Here is a 22,877-nt window from a genome sequence, read left to right on the forward strand (position 1 = left end):
AGAATTATAACGGCAGTTAAGATTGCATGCTTTATGACATTGAAATGTCTAAATATTGCCAAAATTAAATCTCTTATCCTGAAGCTTTCTAAGGTGGTTTATGCACAAGGGTAGTTCCTTTTAATCTCTGTGGAACTACAGCCAAGGTGATGTTAGATGAAAATTCTAAAAGGATAAACAAATATCTTTATTTATATGTAAAATTCATTGCGCAGGGAACACTGTGCTCTGCAAATTAATTGCATAATGAGCAGAGCTATTCTCTGTAGAACCTAGGCCATGTTTCATTTAAAATATGAATGATATTTGGCAAGTAAGCCAGAGGATTGCAAGAAGGAAAGAGGCAGGTTCCTGGCTAATGCAGGCTGCTTTCTGACTGTGTTTTTTGTTTCTGTGTAATGTTATTCAGGCTGCATAAACCGGACTTTTCAAAATTGTTCACTGATTGTTCTTTTCCTTGATGCTCACATGATTTGTAAATACTGTTGATACTCACAGTTGCAAATGAGATCAATGGGAATATGTGAAGTGTTTTACAGTGTTCAAATACACTTGAAAAATCAATGCTCAGATTTGGCACTTAAGGTTGGCGGACACTTCAACTTTGAGCCATTTTCTAATAGAATAAGTAATGTTAACTGCTCTCTGTGTTGAGAGGTCAAAGTAATAACAGGAATAACAATTTTTTTTTTTTTAATTTTTTTTTTTTTATTTTTTTAATTTTTAAGACCGTGGATTTGTGCCAGCAACAGAGAGCGAAAAGTTTTTTCAGAAGAGACTCAAAGAAATCCTCAAGCAAAATGACTTCTCTGTGTAAGTGCTTAACCATTTTCCATAAAGTGTAGTATTCTGTGCAAACCTTAAATATGCATTTAAAAATTGGTTTTCAATTAACTAGAACGTTGTCAGGATCAGTGGACTACAGTAATGGATCAGAGGAGTTCTCTGCTGAGCTAACACTACATTCTGGGGTACTTTCTCCTGAAGCCTTTCAGTGCACGCCAGCTAATATGGTAGAAGTGCATAAAGATAAAAAGATGAACAAAGGTGAGTATTTTTAATAGCATAATTGTTCAGGCATAAATCTATGTCATGCTTTGGCTGTTTGTACTGTTAGCAGAATTAAGCCAAGGAAGATCTGATTGTCAGTTATGAAAAAATGATGAGTAGCTTTGCTTTTATTTTCATCATTGTTAGTGTAAGCCTTTTTAAAATTGCCATAGCAAATGATGGAAACATGCTTGCATACTAAAATCCATTTTAAAGTGGCTATCTTTCATAACATATTGATGTCTGTGACTCTTTGAAGTTTTATCCTTTCACTTTTTGTTTTTCTTTTAAAGAATCCAATAGGATGCATACTGATAAAGAAGAGGAAGCACTTATTAATGAAGAAGCAATTTTAAACATTGTGGAGAATAGTCAGAGCTTTCAGCCTTTGTCTCAAAGACTGAATCAGACTACAGTTTTTAGTGAGTATGACTGAAATGTCTTTTCTTCCAGGCTGTTTAGTGTTTCACAGTCTTTGTTGTGTTCATGCACTGCACACACCTCAAAAACACACCTTATATTTTCTAAAAATGTCACCTGGACAGTGGATTTGTAGTGGCTACTGTGCTTTACTGGTTCCCTAAGCCTGTCCTCTTGCCAGATCAGCTCAGTGCAATCTCTCATGGGCATTGCTCGTTCTTGTGCTCCTAGGGTTATAGGACTAAAACTATCAGAATAAAGAGGATTTTGACCGTCTCTCCGTGGTATCATTGCAGTTGCTGCATCTTTCTTAGAGTTATGGTACAGAACATGCTCATGGGCTATCTTTAGAAGCTCAGCTGTCTGAATATACTGAGGGATGGTAGGCTGATAATGAGTGGCAAGTTGCAGTGAGCATTTCTCAGAGTTTATGGATACAAAAGAATGGTTGAAGCCGAAGAAACAGTAAGTAAAACATTAAAGAGAGGAAGAAAAAGCATGGCAGTGAAGAAGTGTGGATCGCAGGAGGGGCAAGCAACAACAAAGTCGACACAACAAAGGAACTTGTATGAAAAGCTACTTCAGGTAGAAATAGTTGAAATTCTCTAGAGGAGATGAAAAGCGCTTAGTTCATGCTATCTCTGTAGACATTCTTATGCATATATAAGGTATAATGTTAATGTGCAATCAAGTTGATACTATAAGGTGCAGACGGGGAGAAAGTATCTAAAACCCATAGCCTTCAGTGCTTTTGATACATATATGGTGTGTGGGCACCAAGATACAATAGGGGCAACAATATATGTCTATGGGTAATACAATATACAACAGTGTACAGTCTCCTGTACATAGGAGGAGTGGATGCAGTGAGATTAAGTGTATTTTTCAGTGCTGTTTTATTTTGCAGAAAGTAGGCAACATTTTGATTATGGAAGTTTGATAGACAAGGATTTGTATTGAGAGAACTATTAATATAATTAAAGAAGTTATGTGGGAGCTGGCAAACATGAGCTGAGCATGGATTTTTTTGTTTGTTTGTTTGAGTGAGAAGGTTGTGCTGAGAGGATGAGAAATGGCTAAAATAATATGTAGAGTATGTCTTATGACTGTGCGTCTGAATTGCTCAAACAAAAAGGAATGTTGAAAGGCTGTGTTTTTTCCAGTGGCTAGTGAATCAAATGTAGATTTTATTACTTTCTTTGTTTTGTTCTTATCATGGGGCTACTAATTGCTGGTGTCTTGTGTGACGATGGATAACATGATGCATCTTTGGGTCTCTTATGCTCTTTGATAGCATGGACTGGTCTTTATTATGCCTTTGTAAAGTCATAGTGTTCACAAGGGCAATGAAGTGCACTACTTCTACTGCTGCTGCTGTGAAGTACACAGCAAGGTTTATATTAATGGGAAGGCTGGAGTTTAATGATGGACCTTACAAAGAGCAAAGGAGTCAAGAACAGAAAGCGCAATTGAAAGTGGGATAATCCAGAACTCTGGCAGAGGGGATGGTTTCCATTTTAAATTGTTGCATGGTATCTTGTGAAGCCTTTGTAAAATATGGAAAATGCCTTCCTCCCCAATGTTGAGACCTATTTTATATGATTCTCAGGATCATTGTAAATCATATGGTATTTCCTAAGGAAGGAAAAAGTAGAGATTATAGTTCTTCAGCCAGAGGAGGAGGAGAGAGAAGTAACAAAGATGCCTGGTAGAATGGAAATCAGAAATTGGTTATGAGGTCAGATGAAAGGTAAGCAGGAGGAGAGTGAGAAAAAAAAATTGTGACTTGGTAGGATGTTTAAGAAATAAAGAATGAGAAGGTAAGTGCATGAGTTAGTGTAAGTTTGGGTCAAAAAAGGAAAATAAAAAATAAAATTTAGGGGAGGAGTGAAATCAGGTAAACTTTCAGTGTTTAGAGGAACCTAGGAAGAAAATAGGTTATAGTGAAAAGAGAGATGAAGTTAAGCATTATTGTAAAGGACAAAAGGAAAGAAGAAGTAGTTGGCCAAAATCAGCATCAGCTTTCCTGAGATGGCAGTGATTGAAAGCGTTCCGACTGATACAGAGAGAAGTGCCCAACAATGTTAATGCAGCCATTGGAATGGTGAGGGCAAGAGGAGGCAGTGATGCTTCAGAAGCTGGTACTCATGCTGACATACCGGGGAGAGTGAGGCTTTACTGAGTGTGAGGAGCTAACAGGAGGGTGGAGAGAGAGAGAAGTGCTTCTGTTGAATCTGCTACAAACAGAAGAGGGGAGCAGAAATTTAAAAAAAAAAAACCAAAGGTTGTCAAGATTCTACATAAAGACCTATAAAATTTAACAAATTGTAAAACTTGAAAAAATAAGATAGGGAAAGAGCTTTTTCTGTAGCCTGCCTTGCTTTAGTCAGTAACGAACTAGAAGATTTTAAAATGTTGAGGGTTTTTTGTTCTTGTTTTGTTTGTTTGGATTTGTTTTTTTGACTGGTAGACTATAATAAGTCATTTACAAGTAGAACAAAATATGGATTCTACTTGTATGGGCTTTTTCTGCAGTGGACAGTAGTGCTGATGAGGCCATGATTGAGCTGTTGGCTGGATTGGAGAATGATGGATATCAGATGGGACAACACAAAACATTCTCTCATCATCGTTCTCTTGGAAGCTGTCGAAATTCTCAGAACAGTGATGATGAAGAAAATGAGCCACAGTGCGAGAAAGAAGAAATGGAACTTAGCTTGTTAATGTCCCAAAGGTGGGACAGTAGCATTGAAGAGCCTGGGACAAAAAGAAGGTATATATGTGATTTTCTTTTCTTTGTATGTTCTTTTCTGCCAGACCCTTCCTCCCTACCACCCTGTTTTCAAGTGTGCTGTGAGCCCAGTGAGTTATAGAGAGGCCTTTTGACAGCAGATCTTGGGACAGAATGCAGTTGTTCAGATGGTGTTGTGAGTTGTCAGTTTTTACATGGAAATAAAGACTAAATGTTTAGTTTTGGCTAGACCTAAGCTTCTAGTTTGCTGTTTGAGGAAAATTGAGTAGGTTTTTTGTCCTTTAAGTCCAAATACAAAGAAACCACCTTTAGTTGTAACCTACTTTTAAGATAATACCTTGTGTGTAGTACGAATGCTAAGGTGTATTTTGTGCATCTCATTTGCTTGTTAATTTACTGAAGAGAATGTTTAAGAAGTATTCTTGTGAAGACTGACCTAGAAGCCTGAGAAAAATACCCATTTGTTTTTATGCTGAAAGCTTAAATGGAAACATGAACATTGCTCATTCTGCTGGACTGCTAAAGGTCAGGAGCTTGAATGTTTTTAAGGCCATGATTCTTGGAACACCTTCTCAGGTTGTAATGAACTTTTGTACAGTCTACACTGACAGGAATTGAAAGAAGCTGTATCCAGTTTCTCTTCACCCCTGCTTTGGGCAGGCCTTCTGGTACTTATAATTCTATTTGAAAGATGAGAGAATTCACAGACATAACATTTAGATATTTGGGTTTTTTACATCAGACATCATAATCATGCTATGATTCAGAGAGCAAGTGAGGCATAGAAATACTTAATCTTTTCTTTCCTGAAGACATACAGAAAGGTTGTAGCAGAATCAGAACTTGGATCATTAGTCTTCTAGTTCTAGAGATAATTCATCTCTCAAACTGTTTTTCCTATCTGACCTTTGATTTTCTTAGTTTGTTTTTTTTTTCCTTCACAGTAGTCTGAAAAGTTGTAATTTCCATCTAAAACACTTAATGTTAATCTTCGGTTTAGTGGTAGTTTCTGTGTAAAACCAGCCTGTATCTCTCAGAATTTATTGGCCCAGGCACAGATCTGCATGGGCATGACTGTACAGCTTCTGGAGTCAGGTAGGATCTTGAAGCTATTAACTGCTTTTATGCAAGAAAGAATCCTATTTAAGAACTCATCAGACTTGATGAGCTGGCTCACAAATAACTCACTCACGTATGCCTACATCTTAATCCCAGGCAGAAAGCACCAGGGAGAGTATACATATGAGGTGCCTCTGCAGGGAGTCAGCTCCTGTTCAGGGGGAATTACAAGCTTCATTTCAGTATCTCTGCCCACTACATGATTCTGCTCATGCAAAAAGAGCCAATTTGAGTCTGATGATGAATCCAACCTTGTTCTGTTTAGATTTGTTCTCTCTGTACTTCTTCCTAATGCATCTTACCATACCCATGCTATCACTTTTCTGTTACTGGGTATTCAACAATCTTCCATAAGGAGAAGTAACGACACCTCGCTGACTGAACTAAATGGCTTGGGTTTGATTTGTGCTGAACTAGAGAAAAAAGCCCATCAAGACCTGGACTGGTTCACATATGGTGGTGGTGTGCTGTGTTACACATATTTTTCCTGAAATCTAAACTGATGGGCTTGAATGCAGAGAGATCCAAGTTATTAGCTGCAGAAGTCATCTCCAACCTGACTGCATTTACCAAAGCTGACAAAGATTTGCTTCATGCACAGGATTATGGCATGATTCTGGTTGGAAGAAACATCTAAATGCTGTGTAGTACAGTGCCCTGATCAAAGCAGCTTTGGATAGATGAGTTGCTCAGAACCTTGTCTGGTCAAAGTTTGAGCATCTCCAAAGACAAGAGATTGCATTGCCTATATGGGCAACATGTGCCAGTGTTTGGAACACCCTCATAAAGAATGTTTTCCTCACACGTAACTTTCCCTGAGGCAGCCCTGTGCCCATTGCCTTTTTCGTATCACTGCACACATCAGAATCTGATTTCATGTTCTATATACCCACTCATTGAATAGGTGACAAGGCTCAAGGGTGGATAAATCATGTTCCATTAGCCTGTCCTTATGCATCAGGTGCTCCAGCCCCCAGTCACCCTGGTGGCCCTCAACTGGATTTGCTCCAGTTTGTCAGTGTCTGTCTTGTAGTGGGGTGCCCAAAACTGAGCACAGTACTCCAGATGCAGCCTCACAACTACTGAAACTGGCTGCAGCCTTGCAGTCACAGCCTAAGGTGCAACTGACCTTTGCTACAAAGGCACACTGCACACTCTCAGCTTCAACTGGTTGCCCACCAGAATTTTCGCATCCTTCTCCTTCCTAGCTAGCTCTCTGCCTACCTGTAGCAGTGCATGGGGTTATTTCATCCTATTTGTAGGCCCTTTGGATTTGTCTTTTTTTGAAGTCCAAGAGGTTCCAGTCAGCTAATTCCCCAGCTTATTGAGATCCCTTGGGGTAGTAGCCCTACTCTTCAGAGTGTTGATTCTCTTCCTAGTTTGATATTCATTTTCATATAGAGCTAAATGTCTTTGCACTGTGTTTTTCCATGTTTTGGGAACACAGAAGAGGGAAAACTAAGCTCACTTAGGTCATGGTCACTGTGTACTTAGCTGAGCTTTTTAGTTAGGTCCCTCCTTCAAGTCATGTTGCTCCCAGACTTGAAATAGTCTGGAAATTGTGTAGCTATATGTGAGCCTATTGTTCCTGAACTAATAAACATGGCTTGATCTGAATTGACTCAGTGCTGAGCACATTCATAATGTCTGTGGTGTTATGATATATATATAATTCATGCTCTGCTTGAACTCCACAGATAAGAGTTCTTCATAAGTAGACTGTATTTAGGTTATTGTGGATTCTCCTTCCTGTGACTTCAAAACCTTTGCATTTGTACCTTTTAAGGTACTACGCAGTGATGTTTTGATATATCAAGCTACTAGGATGTATTATTATCTTAAACACAAACAAACTCAAAACAACCCCCTAGTCCTCTGCTCCTTATTTTATATATGAATTTCTCTCTTGTAGCCACAGAATAGCTTATTTCTATGAAGAGTTTAGTCAATCTTATGCTTTATTTTAAAGAAGAAATCAAATTCCTACATGCTTCTGAAGTTGTAATACACTGGAGGGTTTGTTTTGGGAGTTTTTCTGTATGTATTCTTTTTCCCGCTATTTAAAGCCATACCACCTTAAAATCCTGAAAAATTCATGGAACCTTTTCTGTGTAGATTTACTACTTTTTTTTTTCCCCAGCAGATTTCTGACTCTTAAAATGGCAGTGTAGAAGAGTTAACTTAGTAAAAGCAGCTCAAGTATTAGCGACAGCAGTCTCAGGATCCATCAAGGAGGGGTGGAAACAAATATTGTTTTGGTGGTTGTGCTTTTGTTAAGACTGCTGAGAGAGAATTGTTGTAAGATAGTAAAGATTCCTAAAATAAATAAATAAATAAATAAAATATCTGCTTGCTAAGACCTAAACGGAAATGATTTTGCATAGTTGATTTAGTCTTCAAATTTCAAACAATTAAATTTCAGTAAGGTTGAAACAAAATTAAGCATCTAAATGCCTTCTATCTAACTTCTTAAGCTACTGAATCCTTCTGGTTTTCTCTGTAGTTTTAAAATGGTTGGATACCACTGTTGCCTCTTAAAATAGCAACATTGAATAACATTGAGTTGCTCAGTGAGAATTGTAACAAATTTGGGTGGGGTTTTTTTCACTTTGCTGCCCCAAATTACACAAGGGTGTAGTACCACACCCTTTGATTTTGAGGTTCCCTGTGGCTATTGGTATTTTCGAAGAGAAGTATTTTGCATTTAGTTCCTTCACTTTCTTTAGGTCAGCCAGCAAAAATATGCATCGAAGTTCAACAGAAGAGGATTCATCTTCAGAGGAAGAAATGGAGTGGAGTGGTAATATGCTCCTAACTAATCTCTCTATACCTCAGTTAGATGGGACTGCAGATGAAAATGGTGGTAAGTAAATAGAAAAACAGCTTTGGAAGTTGAATTATTACATGGGTCATCATTTGTTTTCATCAGTTTGCTGATTCTCGAAAGTGCTAACCATTTTCATTCATTTCAGTTGGAAAGAAATGCTCTCAATGGATTGCAGAAGCAGGCCCTTAACATCTTTGTTATAAACTTACAGTATTTTAATCTCAGTGTCCTCTACAAATTACCAGAATCTGCTTTTCGAATTGTATTAATGATCAAAAAACCAGCATTGTTTAATTAGTTCTATGGAAAAGATAGTTACCTTGTTGCAAGGGTTATTTTTCTATTACTATTTATTATGGAAATATGGTGTTAATGATTCTGTAGGATCATTCATCATGTTAGGATTTCATTGTAAATAGTAAATGTATTATTGTGAAAGTTTAGATGGTTCTTTGCTTTACAGGTATTTGCCACACATGCTAAAATACAGTGAGCCTTTGTTTGAGCCTGTGTTTCATTCAACAGTTTGCATGTTCACATCTTGGGACTGCATGAGTTAAAACTATGAAGTGGCAAAGCTGATGCAGAAGCAGCTGCCATTCTAAATCTATACAAATTAAATTAATCTGTAGAGATATCTCTTGCCATCTCTTTATAACCTGCTGTCTTTGATCAAAATAAACTTAGTTAATAGAAAGCACACTTTGAGGTTAGGCAAATATAAAGTATTACTTTCCACATTTATAAAATTCTGTTGAGCAGAACAATATAAAATTTATGGATCTTATGGGGAAAAATATGTATCTTTATCCAGGGTTTCTGCAGTATTAGATTCACTTTTGTTCTTGGTGTAATCAACAGTATTGTTCTTTGTTTAGACATGTTGTGTTAGTCATACTTCAATGCCTTGAAGTTTGTGGTTAACATCACTTTGTACAGAAGCTTCTTAGTCCATAGTACAAACTGGTTAATGTTAAATCTTGTTTGTGCTCATGCATGTACCTAATTTCCTATTGCATTTGCTCTTCGGGGCAGGAATGTAATCCTTTACAAAATCCCTGTACTAGTTTGTGTCTCTCAAAGCAATTTGACAAAAATAACAAACATCATATATTAGTATATAAAGTATGTCTTAATATATCTATTAGCAATTCCGTATTAGAGAAAGTGACCTATATGATCTTATTACGTAGACAGCCACAGCTATTATTTTGTATTCTCTATTTAAAGCATAGTTTGCTTTTTCCTTTGCTTTTATAGGTATAATGGCAGGGTTAATACGTGACTTGATTTATTACTAACATGATTTGGTTTTGCAAAATGTATAATTGTAATTTCCTTATTTGCAGTACTTTGTAATTTTATGTGAAAATGGATGCTTCTGGCTAATGAGACTATCTTAAATCATTGTTTAAATTTTATAATATCTTAAATATATGAAATATCACATGCAGAAGAGAAATGTCAGCTTAGAATTAGTTTATTACTGTTTTTGTTTGTTTGGTTTTTTTACATGAATTCTTATAAGAGATGCAGTAAATTCAAAACAGATCTCAGCCCAGTTCCTCTAAATTAGAAAATGCTTATCCTCACATGTATCTGTATCCGTAACATCTGACTGACAGACAAGTATTTTTGCAGTTTTTATATCTGAATAGTCAGGTATCTTCTAAGTGTTTCACATTTCACTGAACTCCCATTTTCTTGGTTTTCAGTTAATCATCCTCATTCTTTGTGTGGAAAGAATCCACAAAGAATACCTCCAAAGAGTCACATGCAGCATCTCTCAGCTGTGTTTCACAGCTCAGGGACTCTGTATGCATTAGAAAATGTTGTTAAAAACAGATTGAGACTTCCTTTTATTTTTCTTGCCCAGCAGCAAATATATTGCTAAACTGAAGGCAGCGTGAATCTGAGATAGTCCCCAAATTGGTTGAGACTTACAGTAAAGGCCCAAAGGATCCTCCCTGTAGTACACAGTGTGCAGCGTGTGCTTCTGGGCCATACAGTATGTTTTGTAACTCCTCTCCCCCTTCAACATTTCAGCTAAGGATGTGGACACATTAACTAATTGCTTTGTGTAAGGAGCTCTGTGGTAACTGCCTCTTTGCGGAGGAATAAACTCCTTCAAATTACTTGATGTTCATTGTGGTTATGAGCAAGCACACAGTTGCTGCAAACTGTTTGTTAATTTGAAACTTACCACCTGCCTGTCCACACTTATCCTGCAGTAAATGTGGTGAAAGTATCAGCGAAAGAGAGAGAAATTGCCCCAGGTATCATGTGATGAGTCTGCATAGGACAGTTACCATAGCACATGCTGGTCACAGATCTGTGCGGGAATGTTAATGCATAGATATGAATTCAAAGTCTTAACTAAATGTTGACTAAATGATGCGAGCTCCTTGCATAAATACCTGAAGGGGTGGTGGTTTGCTCTGCTTTATAAAAGTGCAGCTAAGTGCTTACACTTAGCACACGGGAGAGTTAGTACAAAACCCTTGCCATTGTTGTAAGATAGTACTTTAGCTTTCTGTGGAATGACTTTTCTATATGGGGAGAGTAATCTAACTAAGTTCTTTGTTCTGTCTTCTCAGGGACAAAGCAGGATACAAGCTTTTTTAGAAATCAATCTGTTTGTGTTTAGTTATCTGAAAGTGATTTTAGAAGCGTTCTTTTCAGAAAAACAGCATGAAATCTTTGGCAATTGTATGCAAGCCTACCATTTAGGAATAACTGACAGAATGGCTGAGACTGAAATGTACTGATGACGTGATTTTGATAAAGCAACTCATGTACTCAGGGTCTGTAGTTGTCATGATTGTAAATGCCATGTGATTTAGAAGAATTCTATTTATTCTTTGCATGAGAGGGCTTTCAGGAAAATGTTATTAAAATGGTTAATGCCTTAAGTTATTTTTTTACAGGGAAACTAGAATAAAATTGCTTGTCTTCCATTTCAGACAATCCTTTGAATAATGAAAGTTCTCGAACTCACTCCTCCGTCATTGCAACAAGCAAAATGTCTGTAAAGACCTCAATTTTTCACAAAGATGCTGCTACACTAGAACCCCCATCTTCTGCTAAAATTACTTTTCAGTGTAAACACACAAGTGCCCTTTCTAGCCATGTTTTGAATAATGAAGATTTAGTAGAAGACCTCTCGCAACCAAACACAGAGACAAGACCTGAACTTTCAGTCCATGCTCTTACAAAAGAAAGCACTTACGCAGCAAAGTACCCAACTGCATTCAGCAATAGCGCCCATGCAGAAAACTCTCACAAAGAGAGTAACAAGAAAGATACTCTCCCCGTTCCTTCATCTGAAAATAATATTTTTGAGTATGAAGATGATATTTCATCAGTGAGCAGACAGATACCTAGTAGGAAGTACACTAGCATCAGAAAGGCCGAAAAGGATGTCTCTTTTATGCATGTGGGCCGCCACATTGGTGACAGCATGTTAAATAAAAACTTATTTAACTTTTCCGATTTGAGCCACTCCAGCCACTCCAAAGGTAAAATGATGTCTGAAGTCAATGAAAAATCCAGCAATGCAAATATAAATAGTTTTTTTCCGGCAACAGTTACAGAAAATTGTGAATTGGTGTCTTGTTCAGGAGGCAGTCGAACTGTGGTACATTCACTTGAAAATAACACTGATGAAGGTGGCCTTAATAAGCTTAAAATTAGATATGAAGAGTTTCAGGAGCATAAGGCAGAAAAGCCAAGCCTCAGTCAACAAGCAGCACATTATATGTTCTTTCCTAGTGTTGTTCTTTCTAATTGTCTCAGTCGACCACAGAAGTTAGCTCCTGTGACATATAAATTACAGCAAGGCAACAAACAGTCCAGGTTGAAGCTGAGTAAGAAAAAACATAGTTTTATCAATCATCAGGAGCCTGCAAGTATAAATGATGTTGCATCAGTGAAGGAAAGCTGCTATACACAAGGTAATGCTTGTAGTAACATTCCTGATAAGGATAGTGCTTTACCTAGTGACTTGGTTCAAGTTCCTCTTGAGGCTTTTGAAAGCAAAATGCCTACAAGTACTGCTAATTATACTGACTGCCAGTTTGCAGATGTATCTCTTGAAACTGAGCAGTCATTTGGATTATGTGGGAATAAATATACTCTCCGAACGAAACGGAAGGTAAATTATGAGACTGAAGACAGTGAATCAAGCTTTGTCGCACACAACTCAAAAATTAATCTACCTCAACCGACAGAAGGTGTTGAAAGTTTGGATGGGTCTCAGAAGTCTCGAAAGCGAAGAAAACTTTCTAAAAAATTGCCACCTGTTATTATTAAATATATTATCATCAATAGATTTAGGGGGAGAAAAAATATGCTTGTTAAACTAGGGAAAGTAGATTCTAGTGAGGAAAGAGTAATACTCACAGAGGAAAAGATGAACTTATATAAAAAGCTTGCACCTTTAAAAGACTTTTGGCCAAAAGTTCCTGATTCTCCTGCAACCAAATATCCTATTTATCCACTAACACCAAAGAAAAGTCAGAAAAGGAAAGCAAAACATAAGTCAACCAAGAAAAAAGCTGGAAAACCACAAAAAACAGGTAGTAAAAATATTAAAAGAACTTTATCTTTCAGAAAAAGGACTCATACAATTCTTTCTCCTCCTTCACCATCCTACAATGCTGAAGCTGAAGACTGTGACTATAACTATAGTGATGTTATGTCTAAGTTAGGTTTTCTTTCTGAGAGAAGCACAAGCCCAGTTAACACATCTCCACCTCGCTGCTGGTCTCCCACTGATCCAAAAGCAGAAGAAATCTTGACCAACCTGGACAGAGAAGCTTTATTTAGTAGGGGGCCCAATATGTACAACAGCAAGATGGTTAATTCTAGTGTAGGAAAAAATAGTCGAGCAAAAACTCAGGTTAAGAAATGTAAAAAGAAATTTGCCAGCCCCACTGTATCTACCAAGAAAAAGAAAAAGATCAATCAGGCTGATAAAACAGCAGATGATGGAAAGAAGAAACCTAGAACAAAACAAAGGAAAAAAACGGCTGAAAAAGCATCCTCAAGAAAGCCCGTTGTGTTTAAAGATGAAAAAGGAAATACTCGCTCTGCTGCTGAAGTGAAGTTTGTTTTGAAACATCAAGATCTGCCTGAGATTTCTTACAACTCTGTCAACTCACAGCCACTTCATAACCGGAAAGACAGTCCTCTTCCTGGCTATTCAGCAGGATATCTACCATCAGCACAGCTCCCTACAGCAGCTGAGGCACAAGGTAGTTCAGCAGGCCGCTTTCATTCATTGATGGAAATTGATAAGCCTGTAGATGCACAGTGTTTACCTGCTCCGCAAGAAGACCCTCATTCGTCTCTTGCATCTACTCCTGTAGCATCTGGAAGAGAAGTACCAAAAATTAGCTCTCAAAGGCCCAGGACTCAAAGTGCTATATTTAGAATGAAGGAATCTGCTCTCATTCAGAACGTATTTGATCCATCTAGTCACTCAACTCAGGTAATGCAGAATGCACACATCTCTAAAGATAAAATTTCAGCAAAAGCAGAAGAGATAAAAAATTTGCAAAACAGATATTTACCACCAGCTGGGAAATTAAATGAAGCTTATGATTCTTTGGACACAGCGAAGATGGATCACTTACATGCCACGAACTATTTGCATTGTAAAGACAATAATCAACAGCGAGTTTTTTGTTTAGCGGAGGCATCCAAGCATTCTGATCCTTGTTCTTCTATTCTTAAGTCACCTGAGGATAGCCCTGGGCCGCTTCAGTTGCCGAAGAACTGTTTTGTAACGTCTTTGAAGAGTCCAGTGAAACAGTTAAATTGGAATCAAAACCAGAGAGGATTTATTTTGGATATGTCACGTTTTAAACCTGAAACAGTCGAACAAAAGTATCAGTCAGAAACAACCATGCAACCAAAACCCATCTCCCAGTATAAAAACAGGACTATAGTAGCCCCATCAGCATTCAGTGAAGGACAGTCTGGCCTTGCTGTTTTGAAAGAGTTGCTCCAGAAAAGACAGCAGAAAGCACAGAATGCAAATGTTGCACAGAAACCATTACCGGCTAAAACACAGCTGAGCAGGAGTGTACCATGCCCTCTTGAACAGAATAAAGCAATCAAAAGGTCACGGTCAGTCACATCGCCAAGAAAATCACGTGCTCCCAGGAATACAAAGCCTAAAGAAAAAACACCAAAACTTTCAAAAATGGAGTCTTTTAGCCAGCAGATCACTAGTCGCATTGATCACTCTGTGTCTGATGACAGCCCCATTTTTTTTTCAGACCCTGGTTTTGAAAGCTGCTACTCACTTGAAGACAGCTTGTCTCCAGACCACAACTACAACTTTGATATTAATACTATAGGGCAAACTGGATTTTGCAGTTTTTATTCTGCAAGCCAGTTTGTCCCAGCAGATCAAAACTTGCCCCAGAAATTCTTGAGTGATGCAGTTCAAGATCTCGGTTCTGGACAAACAACAGAAAATGACTTTCTGTGTCATAATGACCAAAAATCTGAGGAAGAAAAGCAGCATTCTTCAAGCACAAGTAAATGGAGAAGGTCTGGTTCCCTGAGCCCCGAGCTTTTTGACAAAACCTCACTGGATAATAATGAGAACCACTGCCATAGCCAATGGAGGAAAAATGTTCAACCTTCAACTTCTAGATCTAGTTCTGGTACCTCTTGTATGCAAGCAACTGAGGTCTGTTTAAATGAAAAATTCAAATTGAGTAGGAATACAGTAAATAAAGAGAGATTTCTTAACCTTTCTCAGCCAGCCAGCTCAGACTGGCTTCAAAACCACATTAGCAAAGAAACCACTTTTGAACCCTGTCAACCACTTGATTCAGTTAATACCTCTTGTACATCCATATTGTCTTCTCCTGATGGTGAACTTATAGATGCAGCTTCTGAGGATTTAGAATTATATGTTTCGAGAAACAATGAGGCATTAACTCCAACTCCAGATAGTTCACCAAGATCAACTAGTTCTCCCTCACAGTCAAAGAGCGGAAGTTTTACACCTCGTACTGCTCACATTCTTAAGCCTCTCATGTCCCCACCCAGTCGTGAAGAAATCATGGCGACTTTGCTGGATCATGATCTGGCAGAAACGATTTATCAGGAACCATTTTGCAGCAATCCTTCAGATGCTCCAGAAAAGCCAAGGTACTGTGTTAAATGCATTTCTGTTTACATATGCTTGTGATTATATTAAATTTGATTTATTCCTGTAAAGAATTTTATGTTTTTATGTGACACAGATGCATGAAAGATCTCATCTGATATACATACATTTGAAGTTGAAAGTTACTTTACTTTCTGCACAAATACCCATTTTCATTCGTGACATTTTGCTTGTTTGTTGCTTGATATTATTGTAGTAAGCAGGAATGTACCCGTTTGGTTTGTAAAAGAAAGGTACTGCCCAAAGGAATTGATTGCATAGTGAGAAAACTAGTTAGCAGGACTCTGCTTGCATATCATCTTGAGGACTTGCCTGCTGTGCAGTTTAGAGCAAAACAATAATTCAAAGTATTTTCTTCACAGGGAGATTGGAGGGCGGGTTCTCACAGTGGAAACTAGACTTCCAAATGACCTGCTCGAGTTTGAGGGGGACTTCTCATTAGAGGGACTACGACTCTGGAAAACTGCATTTTCAGCCATGACAGAAGGTCCTAGACCAGGATCTCCTCCACGTTATGGTCACTCTACTGTTAATAAAAGAGAAAGCAATAGCCATAAAACTAGTGAAGATAAAAAAATAGTCATAATGCCATGCAAGTGTGCTCCAAGCCAACAGCAAGTTCAGATATGGCTTCATGCCAAAGAAGAGTATGAACATTTCAAGAAATTGCCTAAGAATCGTCCTGCTGAGCTGGAAAAGGCAACTGAGAGTTTCAGCTCTACAGTATTGTCTGAAGAGAAGTCTATAGAAGTAGTAAAAGCAGATAAAGATTTAAATTTATCTAACCTGGAAGATGAAAGACCTATTGTGCCTACAAAGAATTCTCCTGCTTCTGTGGCAGAAACTACAAAAACACAAATCAAGGAAACACGTGATAAGTCTATAAGCACTATAGGAACTTCTATAAATACTGAAAATGACACAAACTCTAATAAAAGTCCATCTGAAAGCAAGACACTTATTACTTCAACACTAGAACATGATAAGGAGGAGGAGGATGAAGATTATTATGTCAATTACAGTTCACCAGATTCTCCAGTACTTCCTCCTTGGCAGCAAGTAGCATCTCCAGATCCCAAGCAGTCCAATTCAGAAGACACAGAGTGGGAAAGTCAGGATATTATTTTGTCTTCTGTGGAAGGAAACGATGTAGCACCTGTTGGAAGTGCACAAAACTCTCCATCCACCCAAGAGGATGTTAGGACGTCCTTTGACATGTCTCCATTTCCAGTTAATGAAGATCTTGGAAATTCTGAATCCATTTGCCTACATAGTACACCCATTGTGCAGAGAAAAAATCATGATGGAGTACCTGAAGTTCTTGGTTTTACTCCGTTATCCACAGGTAAATCCATTAAGTGATTCTTGTGTCACACAAAAATATTTTCTGAATATGATAATTATATTTCTTTTGACATAATGAGAAAATAATTACATCTCCATTAAAATATGTTTAAAACTACTTTTGAAAGGAGAAGACCTGTGCATTATTGTTAAAGTAACTATTGAATTATGTAAAAAGTCTAGAAGCAGAACACCCTTTCGCTTCCTGATTATCTCTAGTATCTGGAGTGCTGATTAAAAACTGAATTTTAAAGTATAGCTTATTTGGGGGATTTTGAAATCTTGTTGGTTATATTGCTTGTATTTGTCCAAACATAAATGTGTGAGTAACACTGCAGTGTTCAAGATGATAATCATGTGAGGTATGTGAACTTACTGACCTTGTACTATACATTGCTACATGTCCATAAATATCAAATTGTAATAGTTGTGCTTTGGATTGGGCAGAGAATAAAGTTTTATTTGTTTATATATATAATACTTGTTTATAATGTTAAGCAAATGCCTCCAGCATGTTGTTTAATGTCTAGACCATATTATTGAGGTTAAGCTGCTTTGCACTCATGTATGTTTACAGAAGCAAAAGCCCAGAAACTGAGCCACAAGAGGGGAAATAATACTGATGGTCTTCGAAGGATACTTCTAACCACACAAATGAAGGTAAATTACGATTTTATGTGTGTGTGTATTTTTATTATGCTACACACACACATTTCCGTTCTGTGGTGTTTTTTTTCTTTTGCTGTTAAAATCTAGAAAATGCATTTGAAATGGTAGGATGCAATTTCTGTAGAATCAGTGTGCACTTAAAGTTGGGAAGAGGAAATCAGTTTAGTTTGCAGGGGGGAGAAAATGTTGGATATTGAGAATGTGTTCTGTGTTTTAGGGTAGTGTTTCACTAATTAAACATTAAAGATACACTGTGTAAGGACGTTGGTTTGCTCTTTTAGTTACAACATCCTTTTAAAGTTTTATTGTGGTGTCCTTTTTATATATATGTGTGTATATATACACAGACCTATAATTGTGTCTTTGTATATATAAACAGACATGTATAATTATGTGTGTGTATTAGTTTTCAGACAAGGTTCAAAGTGTTTTCTGAAAATAACGTAGGCAATGAATGGTGTCAGACTCTGTGTTTTCCCTGAGTAGTGTTGGTGCTCCACATGTTGGAAACTGAATGGGTGGGCTAGGTGCATGACTAAAATCACCCAATAGTCTTTTCTTTTATTCTCAACATGCTGGTATTCATTCAGTTCAAGTGGGTACTTAAGTGTGTACCCTTAATTCAGTGCCTTAAAAAGTGGTGGCTGAAGAGTGTTTTGATGAATTGTTGGTCAAAAGAGAATAGGAATTTGCTGGTTCCCCTGTCCTCAGGCTTCTAAGAAAGCAAATATGTGTGATTTTGGAGGGTTGTCGTTTTGTTTGGGTTGGGGTTTTTTTTAAGTATTTCAAACTGCCTCTTGCTTTACTACAAGATTTCATTAAAATTATTCCTAAAAGGCAAAAAGATAGAACTGTTGTTTCCCTGTTGAAAAATGACATGAGGGGATAATGAAAGTGCTTTTTTTTAGCAATTGTAGTGTAGCATTTGCATTTTCATTGATAAATTTGTATTTAATATTGCATATGAATTTAGCAACCTGTAATTTTTTCAGTATTATACTGTGCTTTTTTTTTGCTTTTTTCCCCTCCCAATAAGAATCAATTTGCTGCCCTTGGCGTTCCAAAGAAAGAGACTTCTCAGATTGAAGGACCATCGTTAAATAACACTTACGGTTTTAAAGTCAGTGTGGAAAACCTGCAGGAAGCAAAATCTTTACATGAGGTAACTTACTGTTACGTGTTGTTTTATAAAATGATACATTTATCAGAGCAGTTTTGTAATGGCAGAGTCTTTTCCTCCTTGGTCTCTGCCTGACTTTAATCAGTGTGTGATGCATGCAGCTCTAAGTAGTTGCTCTACTAGTTTCAGTTTGATGTCCAAGTGCCTTCATTTAATAATATCGAACTAAATTTCATAGTATTTTTGTTGAGAAGGTGGTAAACCTTCCTTTAAAAAATAAAAATAAGGAAAAGATCAGAAGGAAGAAATAGTTATGTTTTATATAAAAACATTACTGGAAAAGCTAGTTGAGCTTAACTATCATGGATTGCTTCCTTAAGAAACAAGACATCTGGCATCATTCAGTTGGGCCCTCCCAGTATTGCTGCATGTTCCCTTCTGAACCTGTTGGCCGGTTTCTACTACATTTAACAACATGGTACAAGTCTCAAAGAGTGTCTCTACATATTTCATGCAGATGAGTGGTTGGTCTGGGAAGGGAGATCAAACTTGGTGCTGGAGAAAGGGCTGCATTGTGAATACAGTCCAGCTGTGTTGGGTTGCTGATTGGCCAGCCAGCGTGTGCATGCTCCCTGACAGTCACCACAGCCGTGGCTTGGAATCAGCTTTTGACAAATTTACAGATGACATGGGAAGACAGAAGTTTTATGTGCTGAGTAGATGACATAGGAGGAACCACAAGAAACTAATAGTTTTGCAGGAAATAGATCAGAGCTTTGATAGTAAAATTTCATTTTGGTGGTGGCTGTAATGATTTAGGATACAAATCTAGAGGAAATCAGGCTGCCTCCAACTGGCCCATTAGTTCATAACAGAGCAATAACATTGCATTGAAACAGTATTAAATACTACAGTATTTATCATAGAGTCAAAACCATACAATACACAGGGATTAGCATTTTCTCAAATGCAAACCATTCTGCAAAAATCTTTATCAACATGATGTAGAAGTTCATTAATGCAAGTGAAGGGAAACTTAAATAATACTCTGTATCTTCCTGTAAGTGACTTAGTCTTCATGCTTGTTTGCACATCTTCAGTGAGGGAGGGAAAGGAAATAAAAGACCAACAGTGATTCTTTGTTCTGGATCAGTCTGAAACTTAATTCAGCTCAATATGCAAAGCTCTTTGAAAATATTACAGGAACTTACAGTTGTAGAAGTTGAGCATTTCTGCTTGTTTGTGTTTTCTGCTTTTGGTAGAAGATAGTAACCAGAAACAAGTATTGAATTTTAACAATTAAGTATAAAAATGCATTGAGTGATTAATCTTCTTTTTGTAAGATAATGCTTTTTGAAAAAAAATGAGATCCAGGGATGCATGTTTAATCACTTCTATCAATTTTCAGTTATGACCTCTTAGTTACAATGTAATATAACCATATAAATGTCTGCAATGAGTTCATTTGCACTAATAATCTCTTCTTTATTTTTCAGAAGAAAGCTCCAGAACATACTAATTTGTTGTATTTATTTGTTAATAGGTCCAACACCTTACCCTCATCAGTATGGAGTTACATGCTCGAACCAGACGAGATTTGGAACCAGACCCAGAGTTTGATCCGATCTGTGCTTTATTCTATTGCATCTCATCAGACACAGCACTGCCAAATACTGATAAAAAAGAAATCACTGGTGCCATAGTGATTGATAGCAACAGGACGCTCTCAAGCCAAGGTTCTTATTTCTTTTTCTTAACATATTTTACAAAAATGCTTATTTCATAGTAATCAAACAGTAGCAAGCAAAATATAATCGAGTATCTATATTGCTATTTAGCTCATTTAATTTTGTCTTCTTGACTGTTGGATGAATGGCCATATTAAACATAGAGTTTTCCTGCTTATATCTTCTAAAGAACTACTGCAAGGGCTGTAAACCACAAATAACATACACATGTGCAAAGTATCTATGTTTGCGTACTTGTGGACAAGCTCCTGCAGCGTTCTGAAAGTATAAAGAGGAAAACCTGCCTTTAGTTTCCTACTCAAGTTGCTGGATAGCTACAAGTAGAAAATGTTAAAAGCGAGACAGTATGTTTTATATTTTACTTAAGGGTTATTTTTGTGGTTTTATCTGATCCTCTTAGGATCCAAACAGGGACCCTTATTCTATTGTACCTTTTTGGCTTTGTTTAGACCAGTGATACTCAACCTGTGGCTCTAGAGCCGGATGTGGCTCTTCATGGCCCTACAGGCGGCTCTCGCAATGTAGGCGTCTGATCGGCGCTCCACTCTATCAGGCAGCGCGGGGAGCACTGAGCAAATGGACCAGCAGAGTGGGAGTCGCTGAAGTTCCCCCTCCCATAGGGGGAAAGAAAAGGAGCTGCTGGGATCCCCCCACAGGTAAGAGTAGAGATCACCTCCCGCCCAGCAGCTGTGGGGCAGAATGGGGAGAAACTCGCCCTTTTGCCCCTTCTACCCCTCCACCCCACTCCTTCCTAGCAGCCAGAAGGGGCTGAAGACAGAATGCTGCTGGGAGAGAGGATGCTGATGTATCATGTCGTGATGTATCAATATGTGATGATGTTGAGGCAGCATCACCGCACATTGAAGTGTCATGATGGAAAAAAAAAAAAAATCACACTGTTGATACTTGATTTTTATGGTGCTCTACAACTCCTTTTAATAAAGAAGTGGCTCTCCAGCTGTTAAAGGTTGAGTACCACTGGTTTAGGCTAGTAAAACAGACAAACAAAAAAATTTTCAAAGTTCTCTTTCTTTCAGGGTTTCTTTGGCTTTGTGAGTGTGTATTAAACCACAAAATACTGTCTAAAATTAAGTGTGGGTGAAAACCTACCAAAAATAAATTTAGCATTAAGGCAACAGCTCCTTCTTTTACCACATTATTTTTCAAAGCATTGTAGATATTATATCATGTTAAGCTAAGTTTTTATTATTCTCGGTGAAGTTTATATTACTGTATGCTTGTTACCACCTTTTAAAAAATTATCTCCATTACCATACTGAGATTTTCCACAGTATAGCCACAACAGTTCCCTAGGTGTGTGCCACTGATAAATTATCAAGAAAAAGCTCTCTGTAAAGAGGTCCAATGTTTTGAAAAACCAAAGGTTCTGATCTGGTTTTGTTAGTGAAATAAAATTATATGTTTAAATGTTATTGTGACATTCCTTGCTTTAATAGTTGCATGCTGTCAATATTTTCTTGTCTAGAACTTTTTGAGTTCTCTGTGGAGTGACTTGACATTAAGATACATCGTTTTTCCCCCTTTTTTGTATTATTATTGCTTTGTAAGTTACAGTACTCACCTTATTTCTGAAAGCACACTTTTTTAATTCTCAGGATTTTAAGAATGTGTCAGAGTAGAATGCTTTTTAAAAACTCCAGAATGTTGCCTTAATCAGACATAATACTATCTGTTGTATAGAGAAAAATGAAAAGACAGAGTATGTGTTGCATATTATTCATTTAAAGAGGGAATTTTTATACAGAAAGCAAGTGCTGAGGTCCTACATGCATACAAATTTAGCTATTATTCACACATTATCAATCTAGACACTCTTAATGTGCAGTAAGTGAGCAGTTGCTTGTGTTTTTCCATTTCTGTTAGTAAGTTAAGTGTTTTGTAAGAAGTGCACTGAAAAAAGAACTATGTTATGTTATGTTATGTAGCATTTTCATTCTTCAAAGTATTTTGCAAAGCACTATGCCAAGCTAGCAATTAAAATATATATTTCCCATGAAAACACTGTGTGAGCTGTCATATGGTTCTTTAATATTTCTTACTCAAAACTAATTTTCTAATACCTGCACTCTTGTACATGTAAAATGCTGAAATTTGTCTTGAATCAGATTTATTTATATCTGATTATTTGTAAAAGATTACCACTATGGTACAATTGTACAAAGTGAAAAAACCAAACTTTTCCACCCAAGAGAACAAAATAAATCCGTGGAATTAATTGTAATAATAACAATGTGTGCTAAAGATAGTAGATTGTATTCCATATTTCTTTTCAGTTGTATGTTTTATTCTAAAGCAGTATTTTTGACTGAAGTTGTGGAATTCCTTCTAAATTGTAATGATTTTTTTTTTACTTTATTTTCTAGGTAGCAGAGACCAAGCCCCCTTGCTCACAAGATCTGGAGTTACAGGACTACAAGTCAGTTACGCTACTGATGAAAGAGCTCTTTTCCAGGAAGTAGTGAATATTGTAAAAAGGTAGCATATCTGTACGTTCTGCTTTTATTTTTCAGGCTTGGTACAGCAGATTTAGTTCCTTCATCCCTTGCCAGTCTCTCAAATGCTGATTTTTTTTTTTTTTTTTTTTTTTTTTTTTTTTTTTTTGTCGTTGTTGTTTCCCT

The 22,877-nt window shown here is 37.2% G+C and overlaps 1 protein-coding gene across 4 annotated transcripts in view; it reads left to right on the forward strand.

Moving 5' to 3' along the window:
• REV3L (REV3 like, DNA directed polymerase zeta catalytic subunit) overlaps positions 1 to 22,877 on the forward strand; it is a 118,771-nt gene that overhangs the window by 67,571 nt on the left and 28,323 nt on the right. For 3 of the 4 annotated variants that reach the window (XM_071806633.1, XM_071806635.1, XM_065833633.2), the window contains exons 8-18: positions 729 to 813; positions 899 to 1,047; positions 1,344 to 1,472; positions 4,006 to 4,243; positions 8,068 to 8,204; positions 11,132 to 15,338; positions 15,720 to 16,702; positions 17,279 to 17,361; positions 18,407 to 18,532; positions 20,034 to 20,226; positions 22,623 to 22,734. In XM_071806633.1, the coding sequence (XP_071662734.1) occupies positions 729 to 813; positions 899 to 1,047; positions 1,344 to 1,472; positions 4,006 to 4,243; positions 8,068 to 8,204; positions 11,132 to 15,338; positions 15,720 to 16,702; positions 17,279 to 17,361; positions 18,407 to 18,532; positions 20,034 to 20,226; positions 22,623 to 22,734 (6,442 nt within the window). Of the gene's footprint in view, positions 1 to 728; positions 814 to 898; positions 1,048 to 1,343; positions 1,473 to 3,095; positions 3,221 to 4,005; positions 4,244 to 8,067; positions 8,205 to 11,131; positions 15,339 to 15,719; positions 16,703 to 17,278; positions 17,362 to 18,406; positions 18,533 to 20,033; positions 20,227 to 22,622; positions 22,735 to 22,877 lie in introns of those variants that run through there. The other variant, XM_071806634.1, reaches the window with a different exon arrangement.

The sequence above is a fragment of the Patagioenas fasciata genome, chromosome 3, assembly GCF_037038585.1.
Source record: "Patagioenas fasciata isolate bPatFas1 chromosome 3, bPatFas1.hap1, whole genome shotgun sequence".
NCBI classification, from domain to species: domain Eukaryota; kingdom Metazoa; phylum Chordata; class Aves; order Columbiformes; family Columbidae; genus Patagioenas; species Patagioenas fasciata.